General features: G+C 35.0%; 2 protein-coding genes and 1 long non-coding RNA gene across 3 annotated transcripts in view; 2 read left to right on the forward strand and 1 right to left on the reverse strand.

Annotated features, from left to right (window-relative positions):
* The window catches only part of LOC117684003 (uncharacterized), a 71,926-nt gene extending 53,981 nt beyond the window's left edge, over positions 1-17,945 (reverse strand). Inside the window, exons 1-3 of the mRNA XM_066073058.1 lie at positions 17,744-17,945; positions 11,991-13,688; positions 10,665-11,585 (exon numbers count right to left, since the gene is read on the reverse strand). Coding sequence (XP_065929130.1) covers positions 10,665-11,585; positions 11,991-13,656 — 2,587 coding nt within the window. The 5' untranslated portion in view covers positions 13,657-13,688; positions 17,744-17,945. The remainder of the gene's footprint in view (positions 1-10,664; positions 11,586-11,990; positions 13,689-17,743) is intronic.
* Positions 1,431-3,098, forward strand: LOC117684006 (pyridoxal phosphate phosphatase PHOSPHO2). Its single transcript, XM_034454465.2, has 2 exons — positions 1,431-1,532; positions 2,180-3,098. Exon 2 carries the CDS (start codon positions 2,180-2,182, stop codon positions 2,921-2,923), a length of 744 nt encoding a protein of 247 aa, XP_034310356.2. The 5' UTR covers positions 1,431-1,532; the 3' UTR covers positions 2,924-3,098.
* On the forward strand, positions 5,152-8,079 carry LOC117684012 (uncharacterized). The gene is made up of 3 exons (XR_010710006.1): positions 5,152-5,223; positions 5,507-5,794; positions 7,343-8,079. It is a non-coding gene; the product is annotated as an uncharacterized lncRNA (long non-coding RNA).
* Positions 17,946-19,467: the final 1,522 nt, after the last annotated feature.

Consider the following 19,467-nt stretch of genomic DNA (forward strand, 5'->3'; position numbering starts at 1 on the left):
TGGATTTAAAAATATTAATGGAGGTAAAGTAGTGAAATGTAGGAAGGTAAACCGTGTGTAAAGAAGAATATTCATCAGGAATGAAGTGTGTTGCAATCAGCATAATTAATTAAATGTGTACATCATATTTTTGCACATGATTTGACAGACTGTTCCATTGTTAGCTTTTTATTGGCCAACAAGCTTTTCATATCTCCCTCTGGGTCATCTATTAAATACTGACAGGCTTATGATATTAAAATCTGATCAGTTGGTACATCATGGGTGGAAATGAAAAGTTCACTTTGGACTTAATGGATTATCAAATAAATGATATCAAATCCTGTTCTATTGTAAAACATTAGATTATATTACTAACAAAGAAAAGGTTTATCCCAACTTGTAAGTGGGTCACAATGACCTCATTTTGGAATTTATTGACATATTCAAATATTTTTTTTTAAGATGGATACTTTAGACTTTTCAAAAATATTTTATGGTGTACATATTCATTGTAGTTCAAAACAAATTGAGACAAGTGTATCATGTTCATGTAACAGTGAAGTTTTCTTTGTTTGTTCATGTACGTGCAGTTATTTTGTAAATTGCATTCATAATGCATTTTAAAAAAGTAAGTTAGATCTTTGTTGCATTTTTAAAGATAGATTTGATAGGCATTTAATCGAGATAAAAAAAATACAAATGTAAAGATTTCTATGGGAGTTTTTTTTCTTGTGCAATTTTATCATTTTTTAAATAAAAGTCCATAATAAGGGAATTGCCACATTGATGTTTCTCCATTATTGTATCTTGGCTGTATTTTATTTATTATTGGAAACAATTTCAGATTTTTGAACAAAATAAATTTGGAACTGTTTGAAATTGTTTTGTTTTTACATAAAGTAGAAACCTTGCTCAGCTTTTGTGAAAGCAAAAATATAAAAAGTTTCAGTAAGTTTCAGTTGCGGAAACCATTTGGATTAATGGACAGCCTAAGTTTCAGCACTGCAGAAACTTAATGAAACTTGAAGTTTCCGTGCTGAAACCTGTCGGAAACTTAAAGTAACCTTAAGTTTCCGCAGAGTTTCCAAAGGGTTTCCGCAGCGCTAAAACCAGATATTTCACCCAGTGATGACAATTGACAACTGTATACAGAAATCAGTTGGGCTGGTTAAGTTTAGAGAAGGCGAGGCCTTTTATCCAATGACGTACGTTGCATCATTTTAGTCTGAGGCAAATCAAAATTTTAGCAATCTTAGTGACTCTTATTTATTTGACTCATACATGCCATGTTATGAAAGTAAAACTAGAACTGCATGAACAACAATCATGAGGTTTCAAAATTTGTAAGGAACGACTAATATAAAGACTGCTGGTTTCACTTTCATAGTGTGTCATTGGAACTGTCTGTTTTGGTTTATATATTATATTTATTAAGGTCCTTCACTTTCTCTTTGATCAGTTGTGTTAAGGCTCTGGATAAAGACACATTGCCTGTGTCTAGATTCAACTTCATTTCATATAAATATAACAGCATCTAAAAGTTTCATAAGGTAAGCTAATAAAATTGTTTTAAAAGGGATGCCTGATCTGAATGAGGGAAGAGTAGGGTTAAGGAATACAAAAATTATAATGTTTCTTTGCATTATTTTCAGTGGCGTCAGAAGCAAATTGAAAAGGGGGGGGGGGGTAAACTTATCAAAAATGTTAACAAGCAAAAAAAAAATTTGGTTATGGTTATGTATAACTTTGCAAAAAAAGTAAGGGGGGGGGGACTAAGCCTCCACTAGCATCCCCCTGCCGATTCCGACGCCTACATGTATGTTTAAACTTTTCAGAATAAACCACAGGTTTCCCATTTTTCTTGTCTGCCTGTACTTCAAAAATACAAACATACATATACACTTATGAGAAGTGATTTTTCCTTCAATACTGTAGAAAAAAATGTTAAAAGTTTGTTTGACATATTATGCAGTAGCTAGTACATGTATTAATTGTATTAATGAGAGAAATATTTTCTATTTATATTCAAAATATTAAAGACTAATTATTTGCTAGGTGTTTGAAACTGTTTAAAAAGTGTCATGGCAATCAAAATAAGTGTTACAGAGAGTGTACGGAAATTTAATATTTTTATGAATACCATGCAGCTATTTATTTTAAATGTTGAAAATATTTTTTATTTTCTTTTCATTCTCAGATGACTTCAGAAAAAATCCTGTTTGTGTTTGACTTTGATCACACAGTGATTGATGATAATAGTGACTTGTATTGTAAACGACTGGCCCCCGGCGGGAAGATTCCCCAGGAGATCGAGGAAACCTATAGTGACCTGGGTTGGACCCATTATATGGGACTTATATTCGATTACCTCCACAAACATGGTGTTACAGAAAAACAGTACCGAGAATGCATGAATGAAATCCCACTGACGGATGGCATGCGAGAACTCATCAAACACGTAGCCGAAAAAGGCCATGAATGTATCATTGTTTCTGATGCGAATTCGGAGTTTATTGATTATATTTTAACTGAAACCGGTCTTAAAAATGCTTTTTCCCGAGTGTATACAAATCCTGCCAAATATGACGCGGAGGGAAGATTGACTATAGAGTATTACCACACCCAGGACTGGTGTGATCTAAGTACTGTCAACTTGTGTAAGGGTCAAATAGTGGTGGATCATAAAGAAACACGGGAGCGGGAAGGGGTGCAGTATAAGCGTGTCGTGCTGGTCGGGGACGGAAATAATGACTTTTGTCCAGCGCTCCGACTGTCAGAAAAAGATGTGGTCTGTCCGAGAATTAACTACAGGCTCTGGAAGAAGATCCAAAAGTTGAAGTCTGAATCAGAGGAAGGAAATGATGGACAGAAAATTCAAGCTCAGGTCGTAAACTGGACTTCCGGATTAGAAATTCTAGAATTTTTGAAAACATTGAATTGATAGCAAATAATGATTGATGGTTTTGGTGGTTATGGTGCAAGTAATCTTATGTGATTCAATGTTATACTTACATTGTAGATACTATGTTATTTCAACAAATTAAAAAGGATATGTATAATTATTGTTATTAACCTAAATCTCAAAAGTAAAAATTGAAATTAAAAGTTCTCTGCAATAGTATTCATTTGTCTGTCCATGGAAATCATTTACAAAGTATAATTACGAGTATGTACATGTCCTAGCTGTACCTGTAAGGATTGTTGTATTGTTGAGTCTTTCAGCTTCTATAGGGCCTTTTCATCTCTATTAAAGAATGTATAATGGTTATAACAGACTCTCCCTCTCCCCCTCTCTCTCCCTCTCTCCCCCCTCCTCTCTCCCTCTCTCTCTCTCTCTCTCCCTCTCCTCTCTCTCCCCCTCTCTCTCTCTCTCTCTCTCTCTCTCTCTCTCTCTCTCTCTCTCTCTCTCTCTCTCTCTGTGTTTTTCCTAAACTTGAAAGTACAATTTGACATACAATTCTATTTGTCCAGAGAATTACACAAAGGTACATGGTAGTGACAACAAAGTGCATATTCCAAAATATACTTTGTAAGGGGTGGGTGGGGGTTCAGGTGGGTATAAGTTTCTTTGCCATGGAGAGGGGTCCAAGATCTGCTCTCATTATATAACATTACTACATGCATATGAATTTGATATTTTTTTTCTGGTGTGGGGGGGGGGGGTTCTAACGCTGCCAAGGTCCTCACATGCTAATACATTGGGATGTTGACAATTTTCTGTTGGTTGACAGTTTTTAAGGATTTATTGGTTTATTATTTTATAGATTCACATTAAGGATCAAAGATCAAGTTTCATAATATGATGTGGATTGACATTTTTGTGCTGGCACTTACGATAACCCTGATCATTCAGAGAAATTGAGCCACCTTGAATATCAATGATTTCATCCACATCAGCCATATAAAGTTATATTGAATATTTCTTTGAATGACTTGATCACTGAATTTAGTTTCATCTTTATAAACTTCAATTTCAGACACAGTTTTTGAAAGGCAAGGGACCCTTTATTTGCATACAATTTTTGTGTTGATGCGCCAAATCCACAAAACTTATTCCAGGGGTTATGAGCACAGACTTATTTCTTTTTATAAATGTAGTATGATAATTTCTTATGCTGTGATAAAACATATAGAATAGGAAATATTCTGAAGGTACCTCACTACACCTAGACTTATACTTTTTAAGACACTATGTCACAAGATGGATATTTGAGTGTTTTGTTAAACTATTTATATCATTTGATTGGGTTGTATATCATTGTAGGTCAGTGGTTAAAGTTTTGGGCTTCTGAACCGCAGATGAGTTCGAATACGCCTGGAGCTTTCGTTCATGAGTACTAATAGAATTTTCGAAAATGTAATTTTTCATCCAAAATTGCACATTTTTTTGCCTAATTGACTTATTAAACACTTCTTATATATTATGATATCTATCATAATCAAGTAATTTTCTGCTGATTTGAGAAAATATTTAAAGGTGTAGTGAGCCACCTTAGTATGAAATATTTTAATGGTAGGTGCCTGTGGGTTCGATTGATAATTTTGATTGCTTTGGTGGTGGTGGTGGGGGGGGGGGGGGTTGGATACCAATGCTTAATTTTACTAACTTTACAATGTTAAATTTACCATGCCTTTCTATATTCTGGAGGTTTGGACAATCTTCCCCCTACTTTGTATTATGTCAAATGCTGTTGTATATTAATCAATGGCCATTTGAACCAATCGTGCATCACCACTGCTTACACTACAGCAGAAACAAACTAGTTAACAGTCAGTTTGCTGAATGGCAGAGCTCCATCAGATGATGATCTTGTGTATGTGTGTGTGTGTGTGTGTGGGGGGGGGGGGGGGGGGTTGTATCGATCGTACTGTTGTACATGTATATCATGGATATACTTTCGATTACGTTTGTATTATACATTTGCAATCCCTTAACTGTCTTCTCTGAAATATATAAATTACCTTTAGAACACTGGAATTCCTAAAAAAAAAAAAATTATATTTAGAAATTAAAATGCTTCTAAGGTTCATGGAGGGGGTGGGGGGATTATGACAAGTTCTCGACTTCCTAAAGCACTTTTTACTGCATTCAACTTAAATATGAGGACAGGAAATGCCGACTTTTACCCCTTATAGTAAGATATTAAGGAACACAACCACTAATAGATTAAAATTGTATCGCAACAGACAACTTAACTTTTAAAGAAATGGGAGTGCTTTGTTCAATTTTTTTCACAAAATGTAAGTATTTTTTAACTTTTAATCGGACTGGCTTACATAATACTTTTTAGATAGTATTGTATATCTATAAGGATAATCATTATAAAAAAATAGAAATGTCTCATATCAACAAAACTTTCTTAATATCTACTAACCAAGAATAGCAGCACGTGTGTCTTATTTTTCAAACCTCTTTAGAACCCCACCCCCACTACCACCACCCAGCCTCCCCCCCCCCCTGAATTACAAGTTCCTAACTCGATAAGGGATGATAATTCGATGTATATATTATTGATATAAACAGTTGTGAGAGGATCCAGCACATGTCAGTGTGAGGGTGTGTCCGGTTATGGTGACCTCACAACAGATGGCCATCAGGAGAGGGACTGTGAGGGGACCAGCACACATCAGAGTCAGTGTAAGGGTGTGTCCGATGATGGGGACCTCACAACAGATGGACATCAGGAGAGGGACTGTGAGGGGACCAGCACACACCAGAGTCAGTGTAAGTGTGTGACCAGTAGTGGTGACCTCACAATAGATGGCCATCAGTAAAGAGACATTGGATATCGAGATAATGGTATAGAAACAGGTAAAACACTAGTGTATATATGAGTATATAAATAGAGTATGGCTGAAACTGAGGAAATCAGATGTGGACAATATGTTGTGATCAAACAACCACTGAGTGATCATGGATATTACAATACAGACAATATGTTGTGATTCCTTCTGGTGTCATTGAGATATAGAGAGAAATCCAGACAGCGCTTCTCAAAATGACAGTTTCCATGTGTCTGTTATTATGTTCAGATAGATAACAATATTATACAAGGTTCAGGTAGTCAGGTAAGAGTTTTAATTCGATTTTTTTTTCTCATCTGCCTCCTCAGATGATGGAACACCATACTAAATGGATAAGTGTGTCATGTTTTAAATTTTATATTTACCGGGTGGTAGCAAATTATGGTGTTCCGATGGGGCCACTTTGACCTTCGAACTTACGCCTTTAGGTCGAGGTGCAAGAGTGTGAAGGCTCAACGGCGAAGGAGCGAAAGTGCAACTGCAAAGGTGCGAAAGTGCAAAGATGCGACGGCGAAGCGCGAAGATGCGAAGGCGAAAGTGAGAAGTTGCGAAGGCGAAGAAGCTATACTATTATCGCACCTTTGCACTTTCGCCATCGCATTTTCGCGCTTTGTCGTCACATCTTCGCACTCTCGCTCCTTCGCCATTGCACTCTCGCCTTCGCAACTTCGCACTCTCGCATCTTCAACCTAAAGGCGAAAGTGCGAAGGTCGAAGTGGCCCCATCGGAACATCATAGAAAACACAAAATTTACAATATGATTGTGATGTAAATTTTGTATTTACTGCCACCCGGTAAATTCAAAATTTACAACATGACAACTGCTTCCCTAAATAAAATGCTTAAAGAATATGACAGTAATATCAATATCTCTGATAAAAGTCTCACAGAAATTTTAAAAACAAAGTCCGTATGATCGAATACCAAGAAAATCTCGAATAATCTCCCAATAGAGGTCGGTCGGTGAAACAGTCAACACTGGCACAAAAGAGTTTGTAATTTATTTACTGTAAAATTGTGGAAAACGGGTTCCACTACCTTTTAGAATGTAACATATTATCTTCGATTCGAAAAACTTAGCACGAAAAGACAATGTTCAATGATAGACTCTATAGTTCTTTAATTTGTTGTAGAATCACAACTATGAAAAATCTATATATTCATAAGTTTTTGAGATTGTCTATTCTTCACGAACATAATGATCTAGCATTGCTTGCTATTACGGTTTCACCGTTTGTGTACAGGTATATGTAAATATGTTTATATGACTTGTACCCATTACTATTTATTCTAAGGATTGGGAGAGTAAATGAATTGATTTCAAAGATAGCACTCTTAGTAGTTGGAGGAGCCTGGTCCCGCCTCAAGTCTGAACTTCAAATGTATGTATTTTCTTAAAGGATTTGATCTGAGAACCGAGTGTTGGGGATGTTAAAATGTTTGTATTGTTGATAACTTCTACCATAAATGAGCGTTTTAAGATAAAATTCTACCCCAACGTGGTGAAAAATAATCCTAAATTCAACAACTGTTTAAAAACACGCTTTCTTTTCAGGAAATCTGCATTACGTCTTAGAACAATGAACGAAGGCACGGCAAAGTAGAAGGATGTTCATGTAAAAAACCAGGCGAGTGTAGCGGGCACCAGGGCGGCTGTGACGTCTCCGTAAAGGGCCGTGGTGGGCCAAAGCATGACGAGATTGAGAATCCTTATCAGACCATTCCCTTTTTAAAGCAAAATTCTTCTGGATCTTAAACTGCTAAATGGAATTCCAAAAAACTTTGTAGGTGTTAAGAAAACACTGTGAAGATGTTCATATAACCAAAAACCTTCGACTTCATTAATTTATACTTAATATATAATACATAATGAACAGTTTCTAAGCGCAACTCCTCGCAAACCGCTGCACGGAATTTTGTAAATCCTTCTGACTACCTTTTTATATATAATTAGGACATAATGTGTGAACGTGCATAATACCAGTAATTACTAATTCCATCAGTTTTTGCGTTTCTGTACATTTCAATTTATAATTTTATTGTTGTTAAAAAAAACCAGTATAGACATGCATGTCAGATTGCAGGAAAATTTGATATGATAGATTTTTGAGGAGTTATGTCTCTTTTAAAATCAAATCACTTTGTTTATAAAATACATATCCTTCTTTTTATACCTGATAAACCATCAAACTGAGGTAGATTCACAATACTTAGATGATTATTTTGATCCATTATTGTCTCCTTGTTCTTTTGTAAACTGCACAGAGTCTGACTAATAAAAAGATATAACTATATGGGTAGTTAAATGTATTTTATTCACTTTCATATACATCAAATGTGAATCATAAATAAGATTACTTGGGAAAAAACATAACATGAAGCGCAAAAATGCAGTATATGTGCACACAAAAAAGACTGCACCAATGTTAAAGAAGCTAACTTGACTTTAAAGATGACGTTAAAATCAATAGTATTCTCATGTCAAGAAATGTCATTAATAAACTGTTGTTGTACAGGGCAATCTGATTAAAACCAGCCGTTCTGATATGCTACCACTTTCGAACGCGGTAGCGTATCAGAACAGCTGATTTTAATCAGATTGTGTAAAGGGGGGGCATAGAAACATTTTGTACTTGAGTTCGAACAACATTAAATTTACTTAATACTTCAATTTTTAATATTTAGGATAAATGTAAACAAATTAAACAAGCTTTGCCACAGATGAATTAGATTTTAGCAATGTGCCATTTACTGACTAAATTAAGGTGGAATTCTGTAGATATGTACATCTATAAAAGCTAGTCATCCCTATATTTCATGTTAACTCAGTTCAATGATCAATATCGTTTCTATCAGCTATAATTATCAATTTTAAATTATTAAAACATTGATCGAACATTTATGCATGTACAATGAGTGTATGTATTTGAACTTCTCAAAAACTATTTTCAAATACTTCTAGTTGACAGACATAAAGGTATTGGGGGAAAATGGGTGTACAATGTTGAATAATTGTATTAAGAAGACATAAAATTTTGGAATCAACATGTAAGTAAAACCACGATACATGTATAATTGATGAGAAATTTCATTAAAAACCAGTTCTCTGATAAATCATTTTCCCAAAACAACAGTTCATGTAAAGCTATCAAAAAAACTTCCGTTACATCACTGAATAAGTCTGTGTAAAGCAGACTAGAGGTATAAACACACTGTCCATTACATCATTGAATACGTTTGTGTAGAGCTATAAACACTTGGTCCGTTACATCACTGAATAAGTCTGTGTAAAGATATAAACACACGGTCCGTTACATTACTCAATAAGTTTATGTAGAGCTATAAACACACGGTCCGTTACATCACTGAATAAGTCTGTGTAAAGATATAAACACACGGTCCGTTACATCACTGAATAAGTCTGTGTAAAGATATAAACACACGGTCCGTCACATCACTGAATAAGTCTGTGTAAAGATATAAACACACAGTCCGTTACATCACTGAATAAGTCTGTGTAAAGATATAAACACACGGTCCGTCACATCACTGAATAAGTATGTGTAAAGATATAAACACACGGTCCGTTACTTCACTCAATAAGTCTGTGTAAAGATATAAACACACGGTCCGTTACATCACTGAATAAGTCTGTGTAAAGATATAAACACAGGGTCCGTTACATTACTCAATAAGTTTATGTAGAGCTATAAACACACGGTCCGTCACATCACTGAATAAGTCTGTGTAAAGATATAAACACACGGTCCGTTACATCACTAAATACGTTTGTGTATAGCTATAAACACACGGTCCGTTACATCACTGAATAAGTTTGTGCAGAGCTATAAACACACGGTCCATTACGTCACTCAATAAGATACTGGTATCCGTCTCTTCAGAAAATAGTTTGTCCGATTACATCAATAACTGTGTTAGATACTTTAAATGGAAAATCATGGTCATGAATCCACAATGTTTGTATGAATTCCATAACATTCTTCATATCTAATGGTGAAAAAAAGACACAAGTATAAATTTAAACACTAAGTGTTTATTATTTAATTAGTATATTATTAATTAATTATTATCTTATTTATATCTCCGGTTCATTTCAATTACATTTTATTCCATTTATAGCAACAGAATGCCATGTTTGGATGATCACAAAGTGTGATATAAACAGGAGTCAGTATTACAGTCCATGTGAATTATACACAGGTCAATTTTAGCTGCAGATGTTGAACAAAGTGACAAACAACATGTGTGGTTTTGAGAGCAGACTAGATTTGTACAGAAACATTTACAACCTGTCAATATCCAAGCTATCTCCATTCTACAGCTGATGAGCTGAACATGGCCTCCTCATTAGGACGGGGTGTGCGTACATCTACAACAAGAGATTAATTAGCTGTTAATTGATGAATCAACATCATACAGTATATATAAGACAGAGCTACATCTACAAATAAGTTTAACCTAATTACATTGACACATGCTTCAATAGTTATGTAATTAATTAGATCATTTCATTCAACTTGTACTCGCAACAAAACAAATTACAAATACATGTGTCACTATATTAACATGTGGTTTATTAATTACACTGACCTGTTATATTAATTAACTAATTAGAATGACATGTGACTGCACATCTTATTATAAAATACATTCAATTTCAATTTTTATTTAGACAAACAAAAAATGAATCCCAATGACTGGTAGATACAGCTAACCCTGTAACAATGAGCTGTTTATATTGACAATCACACAGATAAACATGTCTTACATGTATCTTATTGACTGATAATTAACACGGACTGTGTGTCTTAGTTATCTATATCTAATTAATGTGAATGATAATGACTCAGACTTACCTGTCAGAGCGTCCTGTCTGGTGATATACCTGTAGACACACACCTTGTTGTTGTCCCCTGATCCGACCCAGAGACGTTGAGTGTTGACATCATAACTCAGGCTCAGTGATACACCCATCTCTTGTGATTCTGTCAGTAGATGTGACAGGAACTGACCGTCCTTGTCCAACATCTGTACTGTGTTGGTTATCCTATCACACACCATGATGTGTGACAGCGCGTCAGTACAGATTCCACGTGGATTTAGTCCTGATCCTGATGGATGTCCTGTGTAGGAGAAACGATGTCTTCCTCCACGCTCTGTCACCACTACAGCTCTATAGTTAGACACAACGACATCCCCATTGTTGTTCTCTGTTATATAGACAGGTACACTATACAGTCGCCGTCCTGTGTTGTCGTGTTGTATGGTTTGTGTGAGTTGTCCACTCTGGTTGTACCGGGTTACCTTGCCTGTATATGTATGTATATAACCCATCCCGACCAGTAGATCCCCAGTGGACGGGGACCAGTACACACACTGTGGAAACCATGTAGAGTCTATTCTCTCAATAAATGTGGTGGTTGTTTTCATATCCTCTGACAGTTTATTGATGTTATATTTCCTATCTATATAAATCAGTTCACTCTCACTGTTCACTGTGTGTGATCCTCTATATAAACCACTCCATGAATCCTCCACACGATGTAGAGGGACACCTGTTGTGTCTGTCAACATGAGATTGTTTCTATCATCACTGACCCAGACCCGGTCTGATGTCACACAGGAAATGTGATAACAACGATCAACACCTGTCAATGTGAGAGAGTGAAGTAACTCGGGGGGAGACATCAGTTTCAGCAGACACGGGTTTCCTTGCTGTGGTTTTTCAGTCCCTGGGGTTGGGATTCCACTCAGTGACTCCATCACACGACTTTGATCTACAAACATCAAACATAGAGTACTAATCCTGTATTGTAACAAGGAGTATATTTAGTTAATTAAATACTCTGATTAAAGTAATTATCAAACTCATTTAAATACTTTAAATGAATTTCTCTTGTATATCTTAAATTCATAAACATGAAAATGTTTGCATCTTCTTATTTAAATAAGTTTGAGGAATAAACTACATTTGGTAACATGTACATAGATGTAATAATGAATAACAATTACATGGATATATAACTCATATATGAATTACAATCACAATGAAACAGATATAAACTGAATTAACAATTTAATATGACTTGTGTGATATAACAAAAATAACTAAGGTATACTTGAAACGTTTATGATATCCAACACTTATATATACTACATCAATGATAATGACTCAGACTTACCTGTCAGAGCGTCCTGTCTGGTGATATACCTGTAGACACACACCTTGTTGTTGACCCCTGATCCGACCCAGAGACGGTGAGTGTTGACATCATAACTCAGGCTGCATGGTTCACCCATCTCTTGTAATATTGTCAGTAGATGTGACAGGAACTGACCGTCCTTGTCCAACATCTGTACTGTGCTGGTTGTATGATCACACACCAGGATGTGTGACAGCGCGTCAGTACAGATTCCACGTGGCTGTAGTCCTGATCCTGATGGATGTCCTGTGTAGGAGAAACGATGTCTTCCTCCACGCTCTTTCACCACTACAGCACCATATTTAAGGATATAGTTATAGTCAGACACCACGACATCCCCATTGTTGTTCTCTGTTATATAGTTAGGTTGTATATACAGTCCCTGTCCTGTGTTGTCGTGTATGGTTTGTGTGAGTTGTCCACTCTGGTTGTACCGGGTTACCTTGGCTATCCATTGTTCCTCTCTATACATCCCGACCAGTATATCCCCAGTGGACGGGGACCAGTACACACACAGTGGTTCCCATGTAGAGTCTGTTCTCTTTATAAATGTGGTTGTTGTTTTCATATCCTTTGACAGTTTGTTGATGTTATAATTCCTATCTATATAAATCAGTTCACTCTCACTGTTCACTGTGTGTAATCCATTACCATAATGTAAATCACTACATGATACCTCCAAACGATGTAGAGGGATACCTGTTGTGTCTGTCAACATGAGATTGTTACTATAATCATTGACCCAGACCCGGTCTGATGTCACACAGGAAATGTGATAACAACCATCAACACCTGTCAGTGTGAGAGATTGATGGAGCTCAGGAGCATACGTCAGTTTCAGCAGACACTGGTTTCCTACGCGTCGGTTTCCTCTCTCTGTGATTTGGATTGCACTCAGTGACTCCATCACATCCTCCTTGTTGAGTGACTCAGTCATGGAGAGCTGGCTGGTGTGGAGTGTAGGATGTATCTGGGGGAGGGCTGTCTTTATGGAGGAGAGGAATTGTAGCGGTCTGATGACTCTCCTCTGTTCATATATGTGTACATATCTCTGTAGGCTGACAATATGTATGATCATTTCTTTCTTCTGTTTTAAACATCTGTGTTTGAAATCAAAGTCACAGAACACATTACACATGAAATCTTTCTGTATATAGTCAATGAGATGCTTCAGTGTCTGGGCCTTTGTTAACATCTCTGATTGATAGAGGGAGAATTCTGTGCGACAGGTTTTGAAATCAGTTTTGATTCGTGGCAGAAGAACAGGTCTGTAAAATAGAGCCTCACTTCTGATGGTGTGAATGGTTCCTCTGTGTTGTTGTCGCTTTGTTTTATAGGATGTTGTAACGGCTAATTGTCGGTGATTTCTATGCTGTGTGAAATGGTAACACACAGGAACCTGACAAGGTTCACAGTACTTTGTATAAACATGGCTATGATGTCTCACACAGATCTCTTGTGTTGGGATGTAGTTGATTTTATCACAGTATGACACAACATCATGGTCTATTGTTTGGAGATCTTTTACATGGTTCTCTTTACACTGGGGACACAGATCACATGGACACGATACACAATAGTACTCTGTGTCCCCCGGACACTTAGAACACTGATGTACTTTACATGGAGTGCTTGCTGTTTCCATTGTGTGGAGGAACTAGGTCTCAAAATCACAACCTGTTTAATTAAAAATAAAGTGACAGTTTTAAATGAAGTCAACCACATTCTTTCCACATATAACTATCACATTTATTATAAAATGTTTTCATTTAAAGTATGTTTCTTTAATGTAATAATATATCATTCCTACAAAGATAATAATGATTCATATATATAATGATTCATCAATATGGCTTTGGTTACAGAAACACTCAACTTGTTGAGGAAATGGCCCAAAATATGATTGACATTAGAGAGAGGGAGAAAGAGATAGAGAGAGAGAGAACTCATTCTTATTAAGTAAACATGCTATTTTGTTTTCTCTTGTTATCTCTCTATCCCTTTCTAGAAAATTTTCCAGACAGAATTCTCTCTCTCAGGCTTAACATGTACTCTTGTTTCTTTTCTTTCACTCTCTCTTTCTCTCTCTCTCTGTATATATTTCAGACTTTTATTGCTTAGCTTATTTCTCATTCCTTAATTCATTCTATATCCCTTCTCAATATTTTTCTGCTTTCATATGTGCTTGCTTTCTCTGAAAGAGAGAGAGAGAGAGAGAGAGAGAGAGAGAGAGAGAGAGAATTATATCTCACTCTCTCTCTCTCTGAGACCTTCTCTGCTTAACATATAATCATGTTTTCTCTTTCTATCTCCCTATCTATCCTTTTCTTACTCTCTAGAACATTTTCCAGACAAGAATTCTCTCTCTCTGAGTTTTAACATGTACCTTTGATTCTTTTCTTTCAATCTCTCTCTCTCTCTCTCAGAATTTTCTTGCTTAGCTTGATCTCATGTTTCTAATTCCTTCTTTCATTCTTTATCCCTCTTTCTCAAAATTTCCCTGCTTTTTACATGGTTGCTTTCTCTGAGAGAGAAAGAGAGTTTCATAGCTTAACTCTTTCTCTCTCTCTCTCTCTCTCTCTCTCTCTCTCTCTCTCTCTCTGACTTAACTTATATCCTTGTCTCCTACTTTCATTCGCTTTCTCTCTTTTTCTCTGTATATATCTCAGAATGTTCTTGCTTAGCTCATTTCTCATTCTTTCTTTCATTCTATACCCTTTTCTCAATATTTCTTTGCTTTCATACATGCTTGCTTGCTTTCTATGAGAGAGAGAGAGTTTCATTGCTAAACTTAATCTCTCTTTTAGTTTCTCTCCCTCTTTCTAACTTAACATAGATCCTTGCCTCCTTTCTTTCATTCTCTCTCTCTCCTTCTCTCTCTGTATATATCTCAGACTTTTCTTGCTAAGCTTATTGCCCATTCCTTCTATATCCCTTTCTCTGCTTTCATACATGCCCACTTTCTCTGAAGAGAGAGAACAAATGGGAAAAGGGATTGAGTGACTGTTAAACATGTACCCACTCTCTATGACACTGGTCTCTCTCTCTCTCCTCTTCTCTGCTTAACATCTGCCCTTGTCTCTCTTTTCTTTTAATCTCTCTCTCTCTCTCTCTCTCTCTCTCTCTCTCTCAATATTTACTCTCTTATACATGTACTGTTCTTCTCCTTACTCTCACCTTATTATCAAATATGTTCAAAAATAAGAACATCAATTATATTTGATGTCACTTGACAATTTGCTGATGACTAGCTTTTTCCCCCACCCTGGCTGAGTATTTGACAGTGAGCTATGACTGGCTTTCCCCCTTACCCTGGCTGAGTATTTGACTGTCCATTGGGAAAATAATTTGACAATATCCCAACCCTGACATTACCAGAAAAATCTACTTTTCCCTTGTTTTACAAAACAAACCTTAAATAAGGATGAGGGCAAAAGTTATTTTGTCAATTCCTTGGTAAGAAATTAAAAACAAATTAAGGCAAAGTGAATATATATGATACATAACGTTACATGTAATATAATATTCTCGGTCGGCTCTTGACATATCGAAAGCATTATTTCTTCTAATTTTTGCCCCATCTCCAATGTTTTTTTTTTTTTTAAAATACCTTTTAAAATGTGGAAATTTAACTGAAGAATGAAAAGACTTCTACTTTATTTTCTAATTTAAATTTACGGCTTTCGTTTATAAATCTTAATTTTTATCAACCTGTAAAATTGTCTCTCTAATTAATAATATCAGTACATTTCATTTATTACTTACAATTATTTTCAACATTTTTTTACATTGTATTAAAAATTCATTTGATAATTAAATAAATAAATTTCCAATATCTTTAATTGTTTTTGGCAAGTAGAGTTTGGTATGGGATGGCGCATTGTTTGACGGGGTGGGGTGGGGGATGTCATAATCACATCAAACGATACAGAGAGACCACCTTTCAGGTAAAAGGGGGATGTGTACAATATATTTGCAACACCTGTGTTTTTAGAACAATGAAGCCATTTTCAACAGACACCAGAGATTCACACCTTTTGTTTTAAAACTGGGCAATACCGGATGTGTACAATATATTTGCAACACCTGTTATTTTGAAACAATGAAGCCAATTTCGACAAACACACGAGAATATCACTATTTTAAATCAAAGACATTGTAATTGTACCTCAAATTTAATGATTTTAGCGCCATTACGTTCACTTCTAAACTAGTAAATTTTCATAATATATAAAACTTCAAATATAAATAATCTATTGAAATTTGAAACAATTAGATCTGCATTTTCTTAAAATGTTACTACATTATCATTAACGTGGACAATCGGCAAAAAAAATCAAAAAAAAAAAAACCAAAAAACTATAATTATGAAAGAAAACTTAAAAACAGAAATTAAGAAAAACCAGACAATGAAAATTAAAGCGTACGTCTTGGAAGACTAAACATTATAATAACTTAATGATTGTTAAATTCATCCCTTCTATTAGAAGATAAGTGAATATTCATATTTTTAATCATGAGTTGTCTAAAGAAAGACTGTTTTATAAATTGCAAGCATTGTGACAATGTTTTAAATTAGATAAATTGAGTGAAGTTGGAGTTACACGATCCGTTACGAAATCGTTGCCTTATAAACATTCACATTATGCTTGAAATTTTATGAGGCTTTATCTTAGATAAGATATCAAGTTACTAATAAAACATAAACTCTTATAATCACAAATTGTTTTAATTATTTTACACACGACGATATTAATAAGGTGGCACTTACCTGATAGTCTTCATTCTTCTTTTCAACCTGTCACGGGTCGCAGCAGGGGTCAAAGTGTATGCGTGTGTTTACCTGCGGCCAGGTGCAATAATCAGCACGTTCTCTATTGGTTGATTCATTCACGTGATCATTTTAAAATTAATTTTAGAGGGATATGGATTACCTGAAAGACTCGATCCTAAATGCTAAATGGGGAATGACATTGCGTATAAGAAGTAGTATTGATTTTCACCTTTATCTTTTAATCTTAAAGTAAAAATAAACACATTACAAAGCCGACAAATTTAATTTTAAAACATGATCAGTTTTTTAAGTGTACCTTCATCAGTGCGGACATAATGTGACGCTATTGTTGATTAAAATTAATGGCGAGTATGTTCAGTGCGGACATCATGTGACGCTCTTATTGATTAAAATTATTGGCAAATATGTTCAGTGACGGCGGAAATAAAGATTATTTATGTTTAAGGTAGACGAATATTTCGTAACATCGAACTTTAAATGGCGATTAAAAGTAAAAATAATGAAATTTATGAGGAGGCGGACATAATGTGACGATGTAAAAAAAAAAGTGGCGGACATTTCGTGATGGCGGACATAACGTGACGATTTTTTCAAAAAAGTGGCGGACATTTCGTGATGGCGGACAAAACGTGACGATTTTTTCAAAAAAGTGGCGGACATATCGTGACGGCGGACATAACGTGACGGCGGACATAACGTGACTCAACATTGTTTGTGCTGACCTTGGTCTATGGTCTCGGACAACAGTTCTTACCCCAGGGCTAACACAATGACTACTGCCCTCATACCTATTTAAAGCTGTATACTATGATGTCTATGAATGACACACAACGACAGACGAGAGATTGCAATAGGTCTTCTGAGTGACCAAGAAACAAAAAGATTAGCTGCCTAATGATAAATTCATATATACATTAAAATTTCATGAATACTATACCACATATGTATTTTGTTTTTCTTGACTTCATCCACTGTATCTCTGTGTATCATACGCTTAAAACCTATAAAGAGACCACACAATTCTACACACCAGTACATGTATAACAAAAAGTAATATTGTACAGCAAATTTCAATTAAAACATATAGGAAAGCAAAAGTACTGATATATATATATATATATATAGAGAGAGAGAGAGAGAGAGAGAGAGAGAGAGAGAGAGAGAGAGAGGAGAGAGAGAGAGAGAGAGAGAGAGTAAATTACTAACACACTAATCTTTATCTAACTTGTGTGTTTGGAACTATTTTGTAATAATCAAGATTATTAATAACTCTGTGCATTTCCAGCTTCATTAAACATATTAAACATAAATTTAAGGATTTAAGAACAAATATTTAAATAATATTGTACATTTATTAAAAACTTGGCTTGTTTAAAGTATAGGTGAAAAGGGGAACAACTCCTTTCATGTTAAAAATCAGTTATTCCCCTTTTCACTTTTCTTGATCAGTGAGACAGTAATTAAAAGCAGTAGTGTCCCAGAAACTTAGCTCAATCTGAGTCAATCAAGATTATTTTGTATTTAAACTGATAATCCATGATCAATTCATCATTTTATAATATTATTGAAAGAAAAGAGAGGGATCAGCTGATTAAAAAGTTAATAGATCTATACAATCAATATTACCACTTTTAAAGTAGTGTCAGAGAAGGTCAACTCTTATCTAAATCACAGTTTAAACATAATGTATACAAAGAAGAAGGTACAGTTTCTTTTAATATTTGCCCTAAAATTCAAAAGTGGTTTAAATCTCATGAAAATACACATATGCTATCTTGAACACGTATGCATGTATAAAATACCAAGTTATACACCTTTATCTTGATTCAAAAAATAATTATGACTTTAACATTTTGGCAAATTTCTAAGATTAAGTCAAAAATGATGAAAAATGGCCCAATTTCTCATAGTTTTTTTAAGAGGAAATTGTGTCCGCAGCTGTCGCCCACAACAAAATTTATTTAATATATTTTATGTTTCATAACATGACAAAGTTATAATGTGAGTTTCATCGTGGGCGACAGCTGCGGACATAGTTTTCTATTCAAAAAACTACTGAGGAATTGGTGTCTTCTGTTCAGTTTTATGAAAATTACGGGAAAATGCACTGTTTGTGACGGCACAACTACCCTTGTGAAAGTCTTATTAGCTGAATAAATTACTACTGTATCAAGATTAAATAAAATTAATGTTCATACTATACCACAGTTATTCATGTTTTTCCAAAACTGGATCAGTTAGTTCTACCTTGAATGAGGATAAAACACCTAAAAAGTAAACAATATATCATAATATATATGTCACAAACAATAATGCATTGTTTGTTTATAAATACATGTTATAAGTTCAAATTAGTGTTAACTATATGTACAACCTTTCGAAAGCACATCAGCCTCTCTATGAAAATCCTATCATTTTTTATTAATTGAAAACTTTAACTAACAAATCATTATCTCAACTCCTACATTCTCGGTTTAAAGTTCTTGTATCACATTGTTTATCTAGGTCAGCGCAGATTAAATGTTTGTGTTTCTGATTAAATTGGAAACTTATTTAAAACAATACATGCAATAATGCTGAAAATGATACTAAATCAACTTAATCTTACAATGTGCAAACAAATAGTGAGTCACATTATTACAAAGTGGTATTTCTTCCCTT

This window comes from Magallana gigas, chromosome 10, assembly GCF_963853765.1.
Source record: "Magallana gigas chromosome 10, xbMagGiga1.1, whole genome shotgun sequence".
Classification (NCBI taxonomy): domain Eukaryota; kingdom Metazoa; phylum Mollusca; class Bivalvia; order Ostreida; family Ostreidae; genus Magallana; species Magallana gigas.